At 46.3% G+C, this 18668-nt stretch overlaps 1 protein-coding gene and 1 long non-coding RNA gene across 3 annotated transcripts in view; one reads left to right on the top strand and one right to left on the bottom strand.

Moving 5' to 3' along the window:
• Nucleotides 1-18129, top strand: part of ALMS1 (ALMS1 centrosome and basal body associated protein) — a 69979-nt gene extending 51850 nt beyond the window's left edge. Inside the window, exons 14-19 of one of the 2 annotated variants that reach the window (XM_081020611.1) lie at nucleotides 1338-1574; nucleotides 4603-4775; nucleotides 6148-6316; nucleotides 8609-8672; nucleotides 13376-13475; nucleotides 18034-18129. In XM_081020611.1, coding sequence (XP_080876737.1) covers nucleotides 1338-1574; nucleotides 4603-4775; nucleotides 6148-6316; nucleotides 8609-8672; nucleotides 13376-13475; nucleotides 18034-18078 — 788 coding nt within the window. In that variant the 3' untranslated portion in view covers nucleotides 18079-18129. Of the gene's footprint in view, nucleotides 1-1337; nucleotides 1575-4602; nucleotides 4848-6147; nucleotides 6317-8608; nucleotides 8673-13375; nucleotides 13476-18033 lie in introns of both variants that reach the window. The other variant, XM_081020610.1, reaches the window with a different exon arrangement.
• Nucleotides 1713-4594, bottom strand: LOC308485479. Its single transcript, XR_013990552.1, has 3 exons — nucleotides 3006-4594; nucleotides 2586-2954; nucleotides 1713-1817 (listed from the first exon to the last, which is right to left on the bottom strand). It is a non-coding gene; the product is annotated as an uncharacterized lncRNA (long non-coding RNA).
• Nucleotides 18130-18668: the final 539 nt, after the last annotated feature.

Genomic DNA, 18668 nt, shown 5'->3' with positions numbered 1-18668 from the left:
TAAATCAAGGTTCTCCCTGTTAAGATATGGCGTCCTCTGCTGCATCAGGCCAGAGCTCCACCTAGTCTAGCATTCTGTTCTCATTCCCGTGCACGTTGGAAAATGAGTTAGAAGGGTCTTCTGAAATTTCTGATCCCATTGTGTGGTTTCAGCAACATGTTCAGTGATTGGACCCAGGCTCTGTGCAGGGCTTCTTGTTCTACAGACTAATGTATATTGGGGGGAAAGCAAGTGTGTATATTCAGAAAACGAACATGGAAGCACACGTGACAAAATCAATACATGGAAGAAATAAATCCTGTAGCTAGGTGTAATGGTTCTAGGGGTTGCTCGTGTGTAAGCTTGTCCCAACCTCTGGCTGGGTTGCCTGAGTGAACCTTTCCTGTCCGGGCAGCCACTTGCCCGTGACTGTCTCAATCGCTGGCAGAATCCGTCAGTGGGCGTTTCTTAAACTTCTTCCAGCAAAGAAGCTCTTTGACGCCAAGTCTCCTCCTACTCTCCCTGCGCGGAAGCCTTCTGCGCAAGGAGGGCGTAGGCAGCGGAGGACCCTTCCTCTCCCCGCTGATCCCCGGCAAGGAGTCATGGGACCGCCTTGCCGATTCCCCCATCTGCCCCCCTTCTCCACTGGAGCTATGCTGATTCTCTTCCCCAGAAGACGGGCTGCCTCTCCCACTCCCGGGACGCTCTCTGGGATCCCTCTGGAGCTGGCTCTCTCCCTCGGACACTGATGGCAGTTCCCTGACACTAGGCTACTATATCTGATGATTTTGCTGTGTGTATGTGTCAGTCTTCATTCTGCATAGCTCTTCACACTGTTCATTGATGCTTGAGCATCCTTCAGAATCTCAAGGAAGGAGATGTTGCTGCAAGTCCTAGACATTCCAGTTTCTGTCCAAAAATACTGTATATTTCTCATATTTTTAAAGACTCAGAAACCAAAAGTAAAAAAAGTCAGGATCTTTGCTTTTCATATCTTGTTTCTGTTTTATTAACTTTGAGCAGGTTTCACGTGTGGATCTAATTCCAGAATTTAATGCATCTCTGGGTTATTTGTGGGGCCTGCCTGGTGTTTTTACATGAGTAGAATGTGTGCTTTTATTTATAATGCATATATTATATATATTATATTATGCAAATGTGCGTATTTTTTCAATGTGTCTAGAGCAGACCGTGTCAAGCCAGCCCATAATCAGTTTGCACTGTGTGGCCCTCTGTGGTAAACATTGAAAAATCAATTGTTAAAATACAATTAAACACCAGCAGAATTAAAATAGAATTACATGCATAAAACCTGTTTAGAACGTACCACTATCAAATCCCTTTCTTTTGAACCCCAGGAGACTTTGAGATTGTGAACAGCGCCACCAAGAAGCACACCCGAGACGTCGGCCTGACTTTCCCCACTCCGACACCCAGCCAGGCGAGGCTGCGGGAAGATCCCGAGAGTGGGACGGAGGGCGAATTTGCTCAGCTGGATGGGTTCCTTCTGGAAAGCAAGGGCAAGCAGAGGAGGCAGCATGGCAGGCTTCTTGCAGAGAAAAAGCCGAGGAGGAACAAGCCACGGTGGCGGCAAGGTCTCTGACAAGTGTTGCATCTTTTGTGAATGAGGAAGGACTCGCATGGTCCTCCAGACTTTTGTCTGTTGTTGCTGTGGTGCCATAAAAACCAGCAGTTAGGTGCACGTAGAGGAGAGCGTGCACACATCATAACAAATAAAAGGTGGCTGTAAAACGCACCATTGTACCCACACACCAGTAGATTGATAGGGAGTTACATGTGCTACTGTTTCTTCTGTAGCCGATTTCCCTGTCCTGCCCCTGTTGATAGGCTTGCTCACGGCTATCCACAGAATGAATCTTTGGTTTCACTAGGGATGGGGAGTCGGACAATTCTGACAAAGAGCCTCGGGGCAAGACGAAGGCAGGCGAGCCTGCGTCAGCCTGCCTCTAGGATGTGGCCATAAGCAAAAAATAAATGAGAGTTCCAGGTTAACTTTTGCAAATACAGTAGTACCTCAGGTTAAGTACTTAATTCGTTCCGGAGGTCCGTTCTTAACCTGAAACTGTTCTTAACCTGAAGAACCACTTTAGCCTATGGGGCCTCCTGCTGCTTCTGCGCCACCGGAGCACGATTTCTGTTCTTATCCTGAAGCAAAGTTCTTAACCCGAGGTACTATTTCTGGGTTAGCGGAGTCTGTAACCTGAAGCATCTGTAACCTGAAGCGTCTGTAACCCGAGGTACCACTGTATGCTATGTAGCTACTGCCCTTTGATCAGAAGAGCAAGCAAAATACAACACAGTCCCTGTCCGAAAGGGGTTCTTAACCCAAGGTACTATTTCTGGGTTAGCAGAGTCTGTAACCTGAAGCGTATGTAACCCAAGGTACCACTGTACAGGCATACTTTGGGTTGAGCATTTTCGGGTTACGCTCTGTGGCGACCCGGAAGTAATGGAACGCGTTACTTCCGGGTTTTGCCACATGCACAGACGTACAAAATGACGTCACACGCATGCACAGAAGTGGTGAATCACGACTGGTGCATGCGGGTTGTGTTCGCTTCAGGATGCAAACAGGGCTCTGGAACGGATTCCATTCGCATTCAGAAGTACCACTGTAAGTAAATACAATATGGGGTGTGTGGGATCCTAGTTCATATGTTCATCTCCAAAACACTCTTGGTCTCAAAACTACCCAAAAGCAGGTAGATTGCATTGCTTAATCCAGGGGTGAGGAATCTCTGGCCTACCAGATGATGTTGTGTTGCAATTTGCATAATCCCAGGGAGTAGGGGATTGGAGGGCCCCTGCCTTGCTTAATCCAGGAAGTGCAGCTCAGCTTCAAATTCCAAGAAATTCTGAGGCTCACTTCCCCAGAGGCATCTCTTGGGAGTACCCACCCCAACCCCAGATCTCCTGCTTGGTTTTCTTTTGCAGTCACGCTGGCCCTGCAGATACTGCTACTACCACAGTCTTAAACTTGTTTAGCGCAACACAACATGCTAGACACAGGCCAGGAAGAAAAAGGGTTCTATATTACACTGCCACAGGTTGCTCTTATTTTGTTTTGTTTATGCAATAATAATTCACACCCCACATCTTTGAAAGGGCTGTCAGCGCTGCAGGCAAAACATGGAAACATCATATCATATTAGAACAATGAGGAATAAAACAAAAAACAATTCAGCAGCAAAACCACTTATTTAACCTGCAAAAAATAAAATCAGGGAGAGAGTGCAGCCCTCAAAAGTTGGTTTAAATGGTTGCCAAAATACCCCCTGCCAAACCACCTGGGCCAGTGAATTCCGCAGCCTGGATGCTTCCATGGAAGAGGACCAATCCTGTGCCCTTGTCCTCTGCACCTTCAAAGGCAGGACATGCAGCAGGTCCTCACCTGGTGGCTGCTGTGTGCCAGTACAAAAGACAGGCCTTCAGACACCCCAAACAATTTAAGGCTTTAAACGTGCTAATAAATTGGGACCAGAAGCAAACAGATTTCATTTCATCATCTGGAGATCTGGGGATTTTCTGCTATCTGTCTCCTAAAGCTATGAAATAGCAGATTAAAACTATACAGAGCAAGATGTTTTAAACAAACACTGCATGAGGGGAAAATATTTGTTCCTCAGCTTTGACCACACACTGACAGTAAATCCAATACCCTTTGTATTTACTTTTCCATACCTTGTTGGGTTTTTTTATTTCTTCTTACTTCTGGTTTTAGACAATGCAAATCATAGCCCAGTCATTGTTTTTGGTGGTATAAAGAAGGGAGGGGAAGATTCTCAGATGCAAGAGGAAAGAATGACTATATGGTACTTCAAAAACCAGCATGCACATCAGGAGTCTCTGGTCACTGTGGCTTCTAGGGAGAGAGATGGCAGGGAGGGTCATCACTGTGTGGGCATACCAGTGGGGGCACTGGGTTTCCTCTGCCAGAGTGTCTGCACAGCGACAACCCCAACCCCCTTTCCCTCCCAGTAAGCTGCCGTGACACAAGAACCAGAAGCCCAAGGATTCACCGCTGCTTCTCTCTGCCATCTCCACCTCCCCAAGGATTCTTTCAACAAAGAAAACAAATGCTGAACCCTTCGGGTTACAAACGCTGCTAACCAGGAAGTGGTTGCTCCAGGTTAAGAACTTTGCCCCAGGATAATAATGGAAATCGCGCACCAGCGGCAGCAGGAGGCCCCATTAGCAAAAGCATGCCTCAGATTAAGAACCGTTTCAGAGTTAAGAACGGACCTCTAGAACGAATTAAGTTCTTAACCCAAGGTACCACTGTACTAAAATGTTGACTTCCTCTCCAGGATTGTTTGCTGCTTCCATGCTTCTTCACTCTTTGTTCTGGGCCATTTTATCTTTGCTAAATCCCTAAATTTGGGGAGTGGCATACATTATATATGCAACTGTGATGTGCCTATGTCTGCTCTGAGCATCGTCCTGGACCTTTTACAGTTGCAGAGGACAGCCCAGAGCAAAAGGGGGCAACGGCGGAAGTAGCCCCCTGTTTTTGTGCCTTCCTGTCTTTTATAAGTGAACTGCAGCGGGAATGAACAGTTTACATTCCTTTTTTTTAAAAGCGTTTTTCTTTCCCCTGCCCAGGAGTTTCCTGGTTTGTTTCGGCAAAGGATTTGAAACCTGACTTCAAAAAGGGAAGCGGATCCAGCTACGTTTCTGATCCTGGTCCCTCCTGGTTTGAAGCCGTGCCCGACCCAAAGCCCTGGCGAGAGCCCCTCCGGGAGAAAAACTGGCAGGAGGATCACAGCGAGCTGCAGGTGCGTCTGATGGCTCCACCGAGAGACGTTGAGAATAAGCCGCCCCCACCTTTTGTGAAAATGACACTGCAGGTAAAATCCAGGCTCTGCCTTGGACTGCTTGCCTGGCTTTGGCTGTCCCATGTGCGAGTGCTTTGGTTGTCAGATGAACTGAGCCACCCATCAGTTTAACAGATGCAGCATGTGTGCCTCTGTGTGTATCTATGTGTCTGTCTGTGTGGTGTAGTGGTTAAGAGCGGTAGTCTCGTAATCTGGTGAACTGGGTTCACGTCTCCACTCCTCCACATGCCGCTGCTGGGTGACCTTGGGCCAGTCACACTTCTCTGAAGTCTCTCAGCCCCACTCACCTCACAGAGTGTTTGTTGTGGGGGAGGACTCTTGTCCCCTTCTCTCTTTAAAATATGTAAGGGCTGGGCAGGAATAGAATAGAACAGCCTTTCTCAATCTGTGGCTCCCCAGATGATGTTGGACTACAACTCCCATCACCCCTAGCTAGCAAGGCCAGAGCTCAGGGAGGATGGGAGTTGTAGTCCAACAACATCTGGGGACCCACAGGTTGAGAACCGCTGGAATAGAACCTACTTTGCCTTCCGTTCTACCCTTATTCTAACTCTAATGGCTCCAAGGGCCGGTCTTTTTCTGCCAGATGGGGCCATCCTTCTTTAGCATAAACATGGCATGTGCCAGCAGGGAATAGATGATGCTAACAACTGCTGGGCAGGTGGGGTTTGCACAGCCCCCACTGGTTCAGATGATGGAATAGGGGAAATGTAAAGCTGTTTGTCTGCATTCACCAGCTTATCCCTGCCTTCAAATTCCAGTCCAAATCAAACAGTTCTCACGCTTCCTGCGCTTGACATTACGCTTCTGATGGCAAGGGGGTTGTGAGGATGGGGGAAGCGCTCTCATCCTGCTACCATTGTGCTTTGGCAGATCTGGCAGCCAGCAGGCTCTTGTGAAGCCCCCTCCCCAAGACTAATATTGAACCGTGTTAATTTCCCCATGTATCCATTTCATTTACAGTCACCGAGAGGCCTCCCTCATTGCACGGAGACTTCTTTTTGTCCCAAGTGCACACTCCAACCAGCTTGTTTAAGCTTAAGTACTTATCCCTTTTACAAAAATGTAGCTACACTTATTCCCAGCCTGGTATCTTTCCAATTGGTTGTCCAAGATCAAAGCATTTGTTAACAAGACCCACAGAGAGATCTCTTCGCCTTTTGTAGATGCAATATTCTGTACATTGCGTGCATAATTCTCTTCTTCTGAGGCATGCTTTCAGTGCTTTGTTAATGGGGTTAGCTATTTTTGACATTTCCTCAGCCTTAAGTGGAGCTTCTGAAGCAGCTCTTATTTTTGTTTTCCAACTCAGGAGTCTCTTGCACTGCACCGTCCTGATTTCATCTCCAGCTCCGGGGAGCGTGTGAAGCGCCTCAAGCTAATAATGGAAGAAAGGAAACTGCAGAGCATGCTCCAGGGCGAGAGAGAAGAATTATTTAATGCTCGTGAAGAGAGAAGAAGTTTCCATCTTCCTAACAGAGGTGCCTTCCTTATTACAGACATGGGTCGCATGCCAAAGGAGGGGTGTTATGCGTCTGGGAAAAGCTGGACAAGGCCTTTGCTGCTGAAGAGGCAAGCCATTGCTGAAGAGGCAAGCAGCTTGTCTCTCTAAGCTCCCTATTGTTGTAAACAAAAATATGCCCTTTTCCCTTATGGGGTATCCAAGAGCCCATATAGAGTCCTTACATAGGTTCCCTATTGGTAGGAGAGAATAACAGAGGCCAACCAGAGAATATTGAGAAGCAAAGCAGCTAGTAAGCTTGATCTTTATTGATCTGTTGCAACAGAGTGCTCCCCTCACCCGCAGGAGAGAGGAGGAACCCAGAAAAATGGTGCGCAAGGCCTTATAAAGACTTTTGAAATTCCCACCCTGTAGATCAAGACCACCCCCAGAAACATCATACACACATCACAGGAGGGGTGTAACCTAAGACCACCCCTCAGATACATCGCACCTACATCACAGAAAAGGCGGCCTTAAAACAGAAATTTGAATGTTGTTTTTCTCCTGTCGTTGTTTATCTCCTGTCTGCCAGGTTACTTGATTGGATTGCCTGGGAAGCCTGGCTAGTCTTTTGTAGTGATAAATACTTAGTTCCTGGACCAGGTCACAGGCTCACACCCTATTCAAACACAGACATACCCTTAAGACAGGATTTGTGAAGGAAAAGACAATGGGGAGGCTTTTCCATTTTCATTTGACCTTGCAGAGAAAACATTTGGTCAGTTTGGAACAGTTTGCAAATCAAAATGGTTCCAGGTTGGTCTTCCTGTGCTGATCTATGTATGTGCTTGGTTGGTACACTTATGAACATTTAACATATATCTAAGACCTCAAAGTTCCTACCACACTATGCATTCCAGTTGTTGGGAATCACACGTGGAGAGAGGGCTGTGGCCTTCCCATTGCGGCATCTGGTTCGCCACTGTGATAACAGGATGCTAGACTAGATGGGCCACTGGCCTCATCCAGCAAGGCTTTTCTTACATCCTTCCATTTGGCAGTGGAAACTGCCATAGCAGAAACAGCAAGCAGCCAGACTCTGTGTGCGCCGCTCGCTCCTGCACAGTTATATCACATCTTTGGACCAAGGCTGTCATATATTTCCCTAGCAGCAATGATGGACGCATGTCGTGTCTCTCTGTAGGGCACGGCATGGCGTAAGTAACCAGTTTTATATTCAGAAAAGGCTAATGGGCAGTGTGCTGTAGGCTTTGAGAGCTGCCCTGTTTTAACCCCAAACAACTAAAAATAGATGCAACCTGTGACTGAGCATTGCATGGCCATTTTTCTGCAGAGTGGCTGTTCATAGATGATTGTTGCCATGGATTTTTCTTTCTTTAGCAAGGCACATTCTTGCGGTGGTAAAGGGTGTTAGAAAAGCAGCAAAGCTAGAGCAAGTGCCATTTTTGCTCCACTTGCCCATGGTATGCTAATTTTACTTAGTTGCAAAATCACGAGGGGTGTGTGTGTGTGTGTGTGTGTGTGTATGTATATATTTGTATTATAGTAGTAGTTTTTAAAAAACAACAACAAACCACCAAGAGCATTCCACCAGTTCGGAGCCATCACTGAGAAGACCCTGGCCCTGGTGGAGGATAGTCTGACTTCCTTAGGGCCTGGGACCTCTAAACTATGATTATTCATGGACCTTAAGATCCTCTGCGGGGCAGACCAGGAGAGGCGGTCCCATAAATATGAGGGCCCTAAGCTACAAAGGGCTTTAAAGGTCAAAACCAGCACCTTGAACCTGACCCTCTACGGCTTCTGTGGTCCAAAAAGGGTCAGGAGGGAGGAGCCCCCGTCTCCTGGTCAGATTGGCACAATGGTCTTTACATCAGAGGATGAAGCACAAGACCAGGGGTTGGCAACCTGCGTCCCATGGGCCACAAGCGCCCCATGGGGGTCATTTAAACAGCCCACAAGCCACCCCCGAACTGAGCCGCCCACTCGGTGAGTCCCCGCACACTGCGCTAAAACAGCGCAGAGCGGGGACTTGCTTCCGCGGTGCCGGAAATTGCGTCTGCGCAGACGCAATCCAGCCCACAGAGCAATCTCCGCAGGAGTGAACCAGCCCAGGTGAGGTAAACCTTGCTGACCCTTCACAAGACCTTGTTTCTGAGGACTGATGTCTCTCCCATGGCCCACTCTTAGCATCACCAGATCTTACGAGCTTCTATCTTGGCACAGCATCTTGGAGGATGAGATCAGTTGTCTGGCGCATTAACGTTTTGAATTGTGCTGTACTCATCATTTTTCCTGCTTTGTTTAGACTACAGGGCTATGCAGAAGAGAAGAGCAATTTCCAAGAATGAAATGGTTCAGAGATCAAAACGGTAAGGCTGCTTTTGATTGGAGGACAACCCTGTTATATTTTTGCATATGGATAAACCTCATATATTTATTTTCTAACGCGAGTTAGAAAATGAACAAGGCACAAGATTGGCCGTAGATATTGGGGCCTGAAAATCCAAAGCACATAATTTCTCCACCCCTAATTTACGTGGGGCAAAACCCAGCAGAAATGTCATTCCCTGGAGGTGAAAGTGGCAGGCCTGGAGAAGTTAAAAGAGGCAGAGAGGTTGATGGATAGGGCCTTTGGGTTCATGAGAGCTGCATCCCACTCCCAGGATGACAGCTCCCTCGCTGTGATGGAAAAGGTCTTGGGGAAGTGTTATGGGTAAGCAGTATAGTAGACAAATTTGCTGATTGATACCGAAGGACAGTTAATAATAACAGAATCCGAGAGCATCCAATGAAGCTGATTGTTGGAAGATTCACAACAGACGAAAGGAGGGAATCATTTACACAGCACATTGTTAAAGTGCGGAACTCCCTCCCTCAAGAATTATCGATGGCCACCAGCTTGGATGGATTAGATAAATTAATGGACAATAAGACTGACTATGGCTGCTAGCCACCGTGGCCACAGTTTAGCTCAGGCATAGGCAAACTCGGCCCTCCAGATGTTTTGAGACTACAATTCCCATCATCCCTGACCACTGGTCCTGTTAGCTAGGGATGATGGGAGTTGTAGTCCAAAAACATCTGGAGGGCCGAGTTTCCCTCTGCCTGGTTTAGCTCCACTGTTGGAGGCAGGGTGCTTCTGAATACCAGTTGCTAGAAATTGCATGTGGGGAGAGTGCTGCTGTGCTGGGGTCCTGTTTGTGTGGTTCCCAAAGGCTTCTGTTTGCCCACTGGCCTAGATGGGCCTTTGGCTTAGTCCATTAGAGCTGCTCACAGGCTATCTTAAAATGAACAGGAGATGTGTAAAACACCTTTCTGCTGGCTTGTGCACCATGGGTAAGACTAGTGATGTTAAATTCTTGAGCATAATCTTTTGGAGAATATTCTCGAGAATATTCTCGATTAATGAGAATATTAGCAAATTTTCATTTAAATTAGGAGAATATTCATTTTAATGCATTGAAAATTATATAATTTTAATGCATTGAAAATGATATAATTAGTTAATATACATGTTTATTCATGGGTAAACTTGTTCAGATGGCAACCAAAAACTGTACAGATACTTTTATTCAATGGGGTAATGCAGTGAATTCACATTCTTTGATTTTTTGCACCAAACTTGAAATTGAAAATTCAACGTGAATGACTCAGATTAATCACTAAGCCTGCCACTAACCCGTAAATTTACCATCAACTTTGAATTCTAATTATGTTGTGTATGTATGAAATGTAGCTTTTAAAGTAAAAGGAATTTTTAAAAAACACCTCAGGTCCACTACTTGAGTATGTTCTTTTAATAAGCATATCTACATGATACAGTATGTTCAGTGCAACACTAATAAAATCAATATAAAGTTTAAAACAAAGGCTATTATTTCCAGAAAATAAAACACAAATAATCAGTAATGACAAGTTTCATAACATCAGAAATGCAAAGTACTATCTGCTTAGACAAGTAAGGCAACACACAACATATTTAAATTATAAGTGATAAATTGTCACAAGAAAAAAAATTATTTAAAAAATAGGCTTTAAGTAACAAGTCTCAAATGTTTATAAATTTATATTGACTTCTCAAACATTATTCATTTCTTACCCTGGCAATATCGCAGCTTGACGTATTATTTACTCGCTTTTTTAAAAATGTGGGTTGTAAAACTGGTTCTTACATTAGAATTTACAGTTTGTGGAGAATATTCTCCAGAGAATTTTCTAGCAGAGAATATTCTCGAGAATATTCTCATTCTCAAGAATATTTTCCGGAGAATATTCTCACCTCATCACAAGGTAAGACCTGTCTCTTAATCTTCAATGGTACCCTAAATTATCTCCCTGGGGCACACATCTTGCCTTGTTCTGCAGTTAGGCCATCTCTGGATATCTCTCCTGTGGGAACAAGAGTTACAGGAACAGAAATCTTTCCAGCTTTGGCTATACATACATTTTTAGCCAGGGTATTTTAATGCCTAAAGAATAGGGATTTGTTTATGGTATGTTGTAAAGCCTGATCTTCTGTTCAGCAGTAAACTGGCTTTGACTTCGTTTGTTTATTAATGGCAGTTTTCCAAATATGTATTATGTGCATAGGAGGGAGGGATCAGACAGATGATCAGGTTACTGGATTGTGGGGACAGATGAAGTGGTGAGAACGTAATCACCGAGGGACACATCCTGTCTTTATTCCAAATGAGCTGTTTGTTTTACTCTTCTCTGCAATATTTATCAGATCCCCCCCAGGGAATGTTCAAGCAGATAACTCTTCTTTCTTTCTAACAAGCTCATTCCTTTAACTGCTAAAGGGGATTTGATAGATACTTCATTTTTGGAGCTGGGAATCGGGGGGTGTATTTTAAGGAACGCGCTGGGAGTGATTCACAGCCATTCTCCTGCGTAAGCGTAATTACTCTTTATTCTGCTTCTGCAACCGTTCAACCATCATTTTGCTTTTCCTGCAATCTTTACCGAGTTCTTTGCCGTCACTCCTTTCTCTTGGGCAGGGGCCTTGGGAGATGTCGGAGCTTGAAGCACAGCTCTCTGTGCACATCTGTCCCGTGCGATGAACCACCAGGGCTCCCTCTGACTTAGAGCATTTTCTCACTAGGACAAACTATAAAAGCTTTCTGGGAAAGGCTGGGAATTAGTCTAGGCAACAGTAAGCCTTTCCTAGCTTTGACTCCTTGGCTGTCCTCCCAGGTCTGCCTTCCACCTTGACTGCTGACTCCTGGCTCCCACTGGACAGCTGCTAACAGCTCTCCTCTAACAGCTGGAATCCTGGCTGTTGCTAGAGCCCCGAGAAGCAACCGTAGCTGTCATCTGTCTTTAAGGGGCCCTGTTAGGATATAGTTCCGTTCCACCTTAAAAGGAACAAGCATGCCTGTTGTGTGTCACATGCCTGTTTACTTCCAGCACAGTTCTGCTGGGAACTTCCGTTTGTATATTGCTTTTGCCTATACTGCTGTTTTGCTGGACACGAAGGGAAGCAGACATGTTTTTCCTTTGTTCCTGAACTATGCTGAATAGGAACACGGGTGGCACTGTGGGTCAAGCCACTGAGCCTAGGACTTGCCGATCAGAAGGTCGGCGGTTCGAATCCCCGCGGCAGGGTGAGCTCCCGTTGCTCGGTCCCTGCTCCTGCCAACCTAGCAGTTCGAAAGCATGTCAAACTGCAAGTAGATAAATAGGTACCGCTCCGGTGGGGAGATAAACGGCGTTTCCGTGCACTGCTCTGGTTCGCCAGAAGCGGCTTAGTCATGCTGGCCACATGACCCAGAAGCTGTACACTGGTTCCCTCGGCCTATAAAGCGAGATGAGCGTCGCAACCCCAGAGTTGGCCACGACTGGACCTAATGGTCAGGGGTCCCTTTACCTTTACCTTTATGCTGAATAAACGCCTGTAAATAATGCTTACACATGTCTCTGTCCACCACTTCTGTTGTGAAGATTTATTCACTCTGCTGATATGTTCATGCATGGTCCAGTATATCTGAAGGAGCGTCTCCACCCCCATCGTTCTACCTGGACACTGAGGTCCAGCACCGAGGGCCTTCTGGCGGTTCCCTCACTGCGAGAAGCCAAGTTACAGGGAACCAGGCAGAGGGCCTTCTCGGTAGTGGCGCCTTCCCTGTGGAACACCCTTCCACCAGATGTCAAAGAGAACAACAACTACCAGGCTTTTAGAAGACATCTGAAGGCAGCCCTGTTTCGGGAAGCTTTTAATGTTTGATGTATTATAGTATTTTAATATTCTTTTGGAAGCCGCCCAGAGTGGCTGGGGAGGCCCAGCCAGATGGGCGGGATATAAATAATAAATTATTATTATTATTATATTCAGAAGCTGAGCACGCTCTTATCAGAGGCTCGAGTCGCTGATTGATGCTGTTCCGGGAACCGGAGTTCACCCAGCTGCCGGCCGGTGGCTGGATACAGCTGGAGGCCTGCCAAATGCCCCCGTCTCCCCGGACGCATCCCAACAAGTCCATGGGCTTAGGAACCTTGCCCATCCTGATTAAAAACCAACACTCTTTGAAATGTTCAGCTTTTGTGGGTGGAGGATGGCAGTTCAGGTCCAGTCCCCAGCTAGAAATCCTGTAAATCCAGGTTTCAGTCCTGTTACAGCCCTGATTTCTGGTGCTTATTTTACAGTAAATGAGCCAAATAAGGAATTCTGTAGAATGGTCTGGGGCCGTTTCTGTGAGGGCTAGCAAGCCTGATCAGTTGGAAAACCACAACTGAGAGAGGTCAGTTGTTGCAATTTGGGCCCACAGCAGATCCTGAATCTGGGATTTGTCAGAAAAGCTTTCAGCCTGGCACTGGCCAAAGGGTGTAACTGAAAGAAGAGCAGTCAGGCTCAAAAGAGGCTTTTAATCAATTTTAGGCTTCAGCAGATCACCTGAGATCCAGCAGGTCAGGTCTGTGTTTCGGACCCGAGTACCAAAGAGATTACCTTGGCTCTTTTAAGCTCCCTCTTTCTTCTCCATATAACCCTGCACTCACTCAGCAGGGCAATGGCTGATTCATTTGGGACTGATTTCTTTAGAGTAATCCCTTCATTTTATTTCTGCTCTCTTAGCATCTATGAGCAGCTGCCTGAGGTACGAAAAAGACGGGAAGAAGAAAAGAGAAAATCCGACTATTCTACAAATCGTTTGAAGGCTCAGCTGTATAAAATGGTAGGTGCCTTGATTTGGTTTATACTTGTACTGCTTTTCCAACAGCTAATGTCGAGCTCAAAGCGGCACGCAGTAATCACAGTAGAATTAAAACAACAATCAAACGCAGTAGCATATAAATAAAGCAAACAACAGCTGCAAGTCAATTAATACAATGCATTAAAGTCATAGTAACTCATTGTAGTGCTGAGATACTTTCTCCCAGCCCCCACTTGCTTCCACAACAGCCCAGTCTTCTCTGAGTGTCCTTTGGAGAGCAAGAGAGTTAAGGAAGTTCATTGCATTGGGATAAACAGAATTTCCCCAGTGATCAGATGGTCACAATGAAATGTTTCCTGCAGTTTCCATCTAAAGTACCGTATTTTTTGCTCTATAAGACTCACTTTTTCCCTCCCAAAAAGTAAGGGGAAATGTGTGTGCGTCTTATGGAGTGAATACAGGCTGCGCAGCTGTCCCAGGAGCCAGAACAGCAAGAGGGATAGCTGCGCAGCGATCCCTCTTGCTGTTCTGGCTTCTGAGATTCAGAATATTATTTTTTCTTGTTTTCCTCCTCCAAAAACTAGGTGCGTCTTATGGTCTGGTGCGTCTTATAGAGCGAAAAATACGGTACTTGGCTTGCTGCCCAGATTAGCTCCATGCATCAAATATGACGACCTTCCCCCTGCCCCAGTCCCTAAAATCTGTAGAGACGCCAAAAGCAGCCACAGCAAATTTGTTGGAAGGAAGAGTGCTCTTGTTCTGGGGGCCACTGTGAGATCCAGATGGGCCGCAGGCTCTTCTTATGTTCAGACTTCACCTGATTCAGTTTTTCAGTGGGGAAATGGGAGTTTTGGCAGACCAGAGGCTCTCTTCAAATGCCCTGATTTATCCCCGGCGACCACACTTTTCAACCCTCCATATACCGCCCGGGTCAACAAAACAAGCACTCATTTAAAAGGTGATGTTGCCTGGGAGGGGCAGAGGGAGGGAAACTGCCAAGGTATGCTGCTGCCATGCGCCAATGCAATCAGGAACGCCTGGCTTCTGCACATGAACATGTGTAGTTGCTGCCTCCTGAGTTGAACCGGTTGCAGTGCCATCTGCATAAAGGGACGCGGGTGGCGCTGTGGTCTAAACCACTGAGCCTCTTGGGCTTGCCCTGCGACGGGGTGAGCTCCTGTTGCTCTGTCCCAGCTCCTGCCAACCTAGCAGTTCGAAAGCACACCAGTGCAAGTAGATAAATAGGTACTGCTCTGACGGGAAGGTAAACGGCGTTTCCGTGAGCTCTGGTTTCCGTCACGGTGTTCCGTTGCGCCAGAAGCGGTTTAGTCCTGCTGGCCACATGACCCGGAAAGCTGTCTGTGGACAAACGCCGGCTCCCCGGCCTGAAAGCAAGATGAGCACCACAACCTCATAGTCGCCTTTCACTGGACTTAACTGTCCAGGGGTCCTTTACCTTTTACCTTCACCAGTGCCATCTACTCTGACCGGCATCAGCTCTCTTTAAGATCCCCAGCTGAAGCCTTTTCTGGCTTTCCTACCTAAAACCCTTTGAACGATTCTGGGATTGAACCTAGTTCTTATAACATGTGCTCTACCACTGAACTACATCTTTCCCTTTAAACATTTGAAGCTGCAGTACAAGGAAGGTGGACATTGGTCCATCTAGTCTACTCTTCTCTGGCCAGTGATGGCTCTGCTAAGGGCTTGGGGGCAGAGAGTCTCCCCCAACCCCCAGTCCTACTTCCTTTTAACTGAAGTCATCAGAGATTGAACCGAAGACCTTCAGCATGCTAATCCTGCAGCCTTTCCAGGCTTTAAATAGGAAATAATAATAATAATAATAATAATAATAATAATAATTTATACCCCGCCCTCCCCAGTCAAGACTGGGCTCAGGGCAGCTAACACCAAATATAAAAACAATTGATTGAAATACAGCTTAAAAAACAAGATTAAAATACAACATAAAAACATTAAAATGCAGCCTCATTTCAGTGGAAACTCAAATCAAAAACTTTTTGGGGGATGAAAATGTCAAGTCTTCACCAAGGCTAGCTATCCAGACTGGTCCTACATGGGCCAGAAAAAAGCCAGGGAAGTTAGAATATTTATTTTAAAAATGAAAAAGGAGGGGCAGGGTTGGGATCTCTTATATCAGGGGGTGTCAAGCTTGTGGGGCTCCCAGTTGTCATTAGATTACAGTTTCCTTCATCCTTGTCCATTGGCCATGCTGGCTGCTGGGCCAATGGGAATTGGAGCATAACAACATCTGGAGAACCCCCACACAAACCTGCCCTATAGGCTTGCATTGACGGCATTTGATGCCCCAAGTAGATTCCTAAAGTAGCTTGGAGGGTAAGAAGCCATAACGGATCTTGTAGGGACAAGGTTCCTGGAGAAAGCTCTTCTCACGGCCCGGGATTTAATGATGCGTTCAGCAAAGCGGCTGCATGTTAACTGTTCCCGTACATAAAATGCAATTTGCAACGCAGAAAAGGTCCATAAATTCTCAGCGTAAGCATCTCGGTAGCTGGCAATCCCTCACTTTTATGAAATCGCGTTATGGGCCCCCATAAATGCAAGTTTTGCACTGCAATTTAATACAAACAAAATAAAAACAGCATTGTTGACCTTCTTGCCTCTGCTGCTGGCACAGGGAGTGGACTGGGAAGAATGTCAAAGCAGAACTGATTGAACTTTCCTTGCTGTTTGCTTGTTCGTGTTTGTGTGTTTGGTTTTGGGAGGGAGAATTGAGGTCGTTACGTAAGAGTGCTGTGAATATTTATTTACTTATTAATTTATAAATTTCGGTGCAGCTCTTTCTCCAGAGATCACAAGGCAGTTTACAATATAATCACAGGGCAGTTTGCAATATAACATTAGGGAAAGCCCATGGGCTTCTTCCCATTGCATGTGAAGTCCTCCCACAAGCCAGAAGCCCAGTGAACACAACAGAGTGCACGTGAAGCTCTAAATCAAGACCTTACTAAATCCTGACCAGGTGTGCACCCTGGACTAAAATATTCTATATCCAGTGGAGTTACACCCACCAGAACAATGCTGTGAATTTTGTAAATAAAAAAAGACCAGCCTTTATCAACAGACCCCACCCCCAGCCTGTATTTTAACATGCGTTTAAATTAAAGTGTCATCAGAACGTCTCGTTAAGAACCAACATTTGCAAGGAATCAGTCTTTTAATGTGGCAGGTGACTCCCTGCGTGTTAACATCAAGCAGGCGTTTTTGCTGCACTATTTGACACCACCAAAAAAAAGATTCTGTTTCAGCAAGCCATGGTAAACCACCAAAGTTGGAAAAACAGGGGGGAAATATAGTTGTGAATTTGACTTTTCGCCACAGGGCGGCACTGCAGTAAACATAATGAAATGGCCACAGATTCAAAGCCTGCAGCGTCCCACCATGGCAATGAGGGCCAGCAATTCATAGCTTTAAAAAACCAAGCACAAGCCGAAATGGCTCTTTGGACCCTGGCCTTTTTTGTTGACTGTGTTTTAACCGCTTTGATAATTTCTCCAAAAGCTAGTTGTCCATGCTTTCGGAGGCAGTATGCTTCTGAATACTATTTGTTGGGAATTGTGCTGGTCCCGTGGGTTACCCGAGAGGCGAGGTCCAAGTCCGGTCCGTGGTTAAAGGTACAACGGGGAGGCAGTTTGTAGTAGCTGAAGCTGGGTGCAGGGCGGGGAGTCGGGTGAAGTCAGGAACAGGCTTGCAAGCAGGGAGCCAGGGCAAGTCAGGAGCTCCGGCAGGAAAGCAGGACAGGGTTCAGGCAGGAAATAGCCACCAACAATGTTCCTCCTGCAACTTGGGACTGGGGCTGGCCGGCTTTTATCTGCCCCGAGGCATAGGGCGGCCCCGATCCTCTGTTGACTCGCCTCTCCTGGCCTGGAGGCGAGCACTCCTCCTGCGGGAACTTAGTTCCCTCCGCCTCTCTGCCCTGAGCCTCTGCAGCTCAGGAGAGGCTGGAGGGTTCCCAGACCCAGAGGCAACCTCAGCTTCCTATGACGGGGCTGAGAGTGGAGCACCTGCAGGCAGTGGGTCCTCCATCACCTCAGGAGCCAGAGCAGACTCAACTGGTGCCTGCACCTGAGGACCCAGCACAGGTGAGGACCCTTCAGGCTCATGCCCCAGCCCTGGCTCAGCTGGTTCTGGAGGCGGGGACTCCTGTGCAGGCTGGGATCCCTCAGGTTCAGCATCCGAGTCCGAATCCCAGGCCATCACAGGAATCACAATTGGGAGAGTGTTGTTGCTTTCAGGTCCTGCTTACAGGCCTTCCCATAGACATCTGGTTAGCCACTGTGAGAGCAGAGTGCTGGGCTAGAAGGACTTTTGGACTGAACCCCAGAAGCTGGGCTCTTGTCACGTCCATAATTTCCTGTGCTACACCTTTTTTCGGCTCTCTCCCATCCTCTCAAGGCTTCCGTTTCCACGGCACAGGATGGGTGGGCAGAGGATGGATGCTTGGTGACAGTAGGAGGTTTGCCCTCTCTGCATGGGTATCATTATGGCATCGCAGTGATGATAAGCCTAACAGATTTATCTTTTTCTTTTTCCGCAGAAAGTCACCAACCATATTTTGGGAAGAAAAGTACCTTGGGAGTGATGTCGAAAACAAGCAAGCAACCTTTTATTTCAATAAAACCTATCACACCTACTGAATATTTCACCACCTTCCCTGTTTGAGATGAAAAGTGTGTGAACAGATTACTCGGGTGGTTTTTCCAATTATGCAAAAGAGGTTTCATTAATGTTAATTAGTATTTTGAGGTGTCCTTCCTAGCATAATCTGACTGCTTCTACATATTTTGAATCTCACGAGGATTAAAAACAGGTTTCCGATAAATAATTGACTTTTAGTAGTGTGCATTTACTCTCCGAGATCATAGTAGCTTAGAATTAATTTATCAGAACAATGCAATCAGTGGGTTTTGTTTGTTTGTATATGTGTGTGTGTGGTTGTTTGTTAATTTATTTGATACTTGAATTTTGGGGTGTTTTGTACTTTTTTATAGTTGAGTTGCTCCCCTGTATCTTTCTTTTTCTACTACTGAAAAAATTAAATATCTGAAGACTCTTCCAGTACTTCTACTTTTCGTTTTCTTTTGGCGTTGCTCCATGTGAGGGTATACAGGGTGTTAGGAGAGGGGTAGTACTTCTGGCGGGGAATCTGTCGTGCTCCTTCTGGGGTAGTTT

This window comes from Podarcis pityusensis (assembly GCF_964106645.2).
Source record: "Podarcis pityusensis genome assembly, chromosome: 9".
Lineage (NCBI taxonomy): Eukaryota > Metazoa > Chordata > Lepidosauria > Squamata > Lacertidae > Podarcis > Podarcis pityusensis.
The sequence above is the reverse complement of the archived record's forward strand: the minus strand, read 5'-3'. Positions and strand labels throughout refer to the sequence as shown.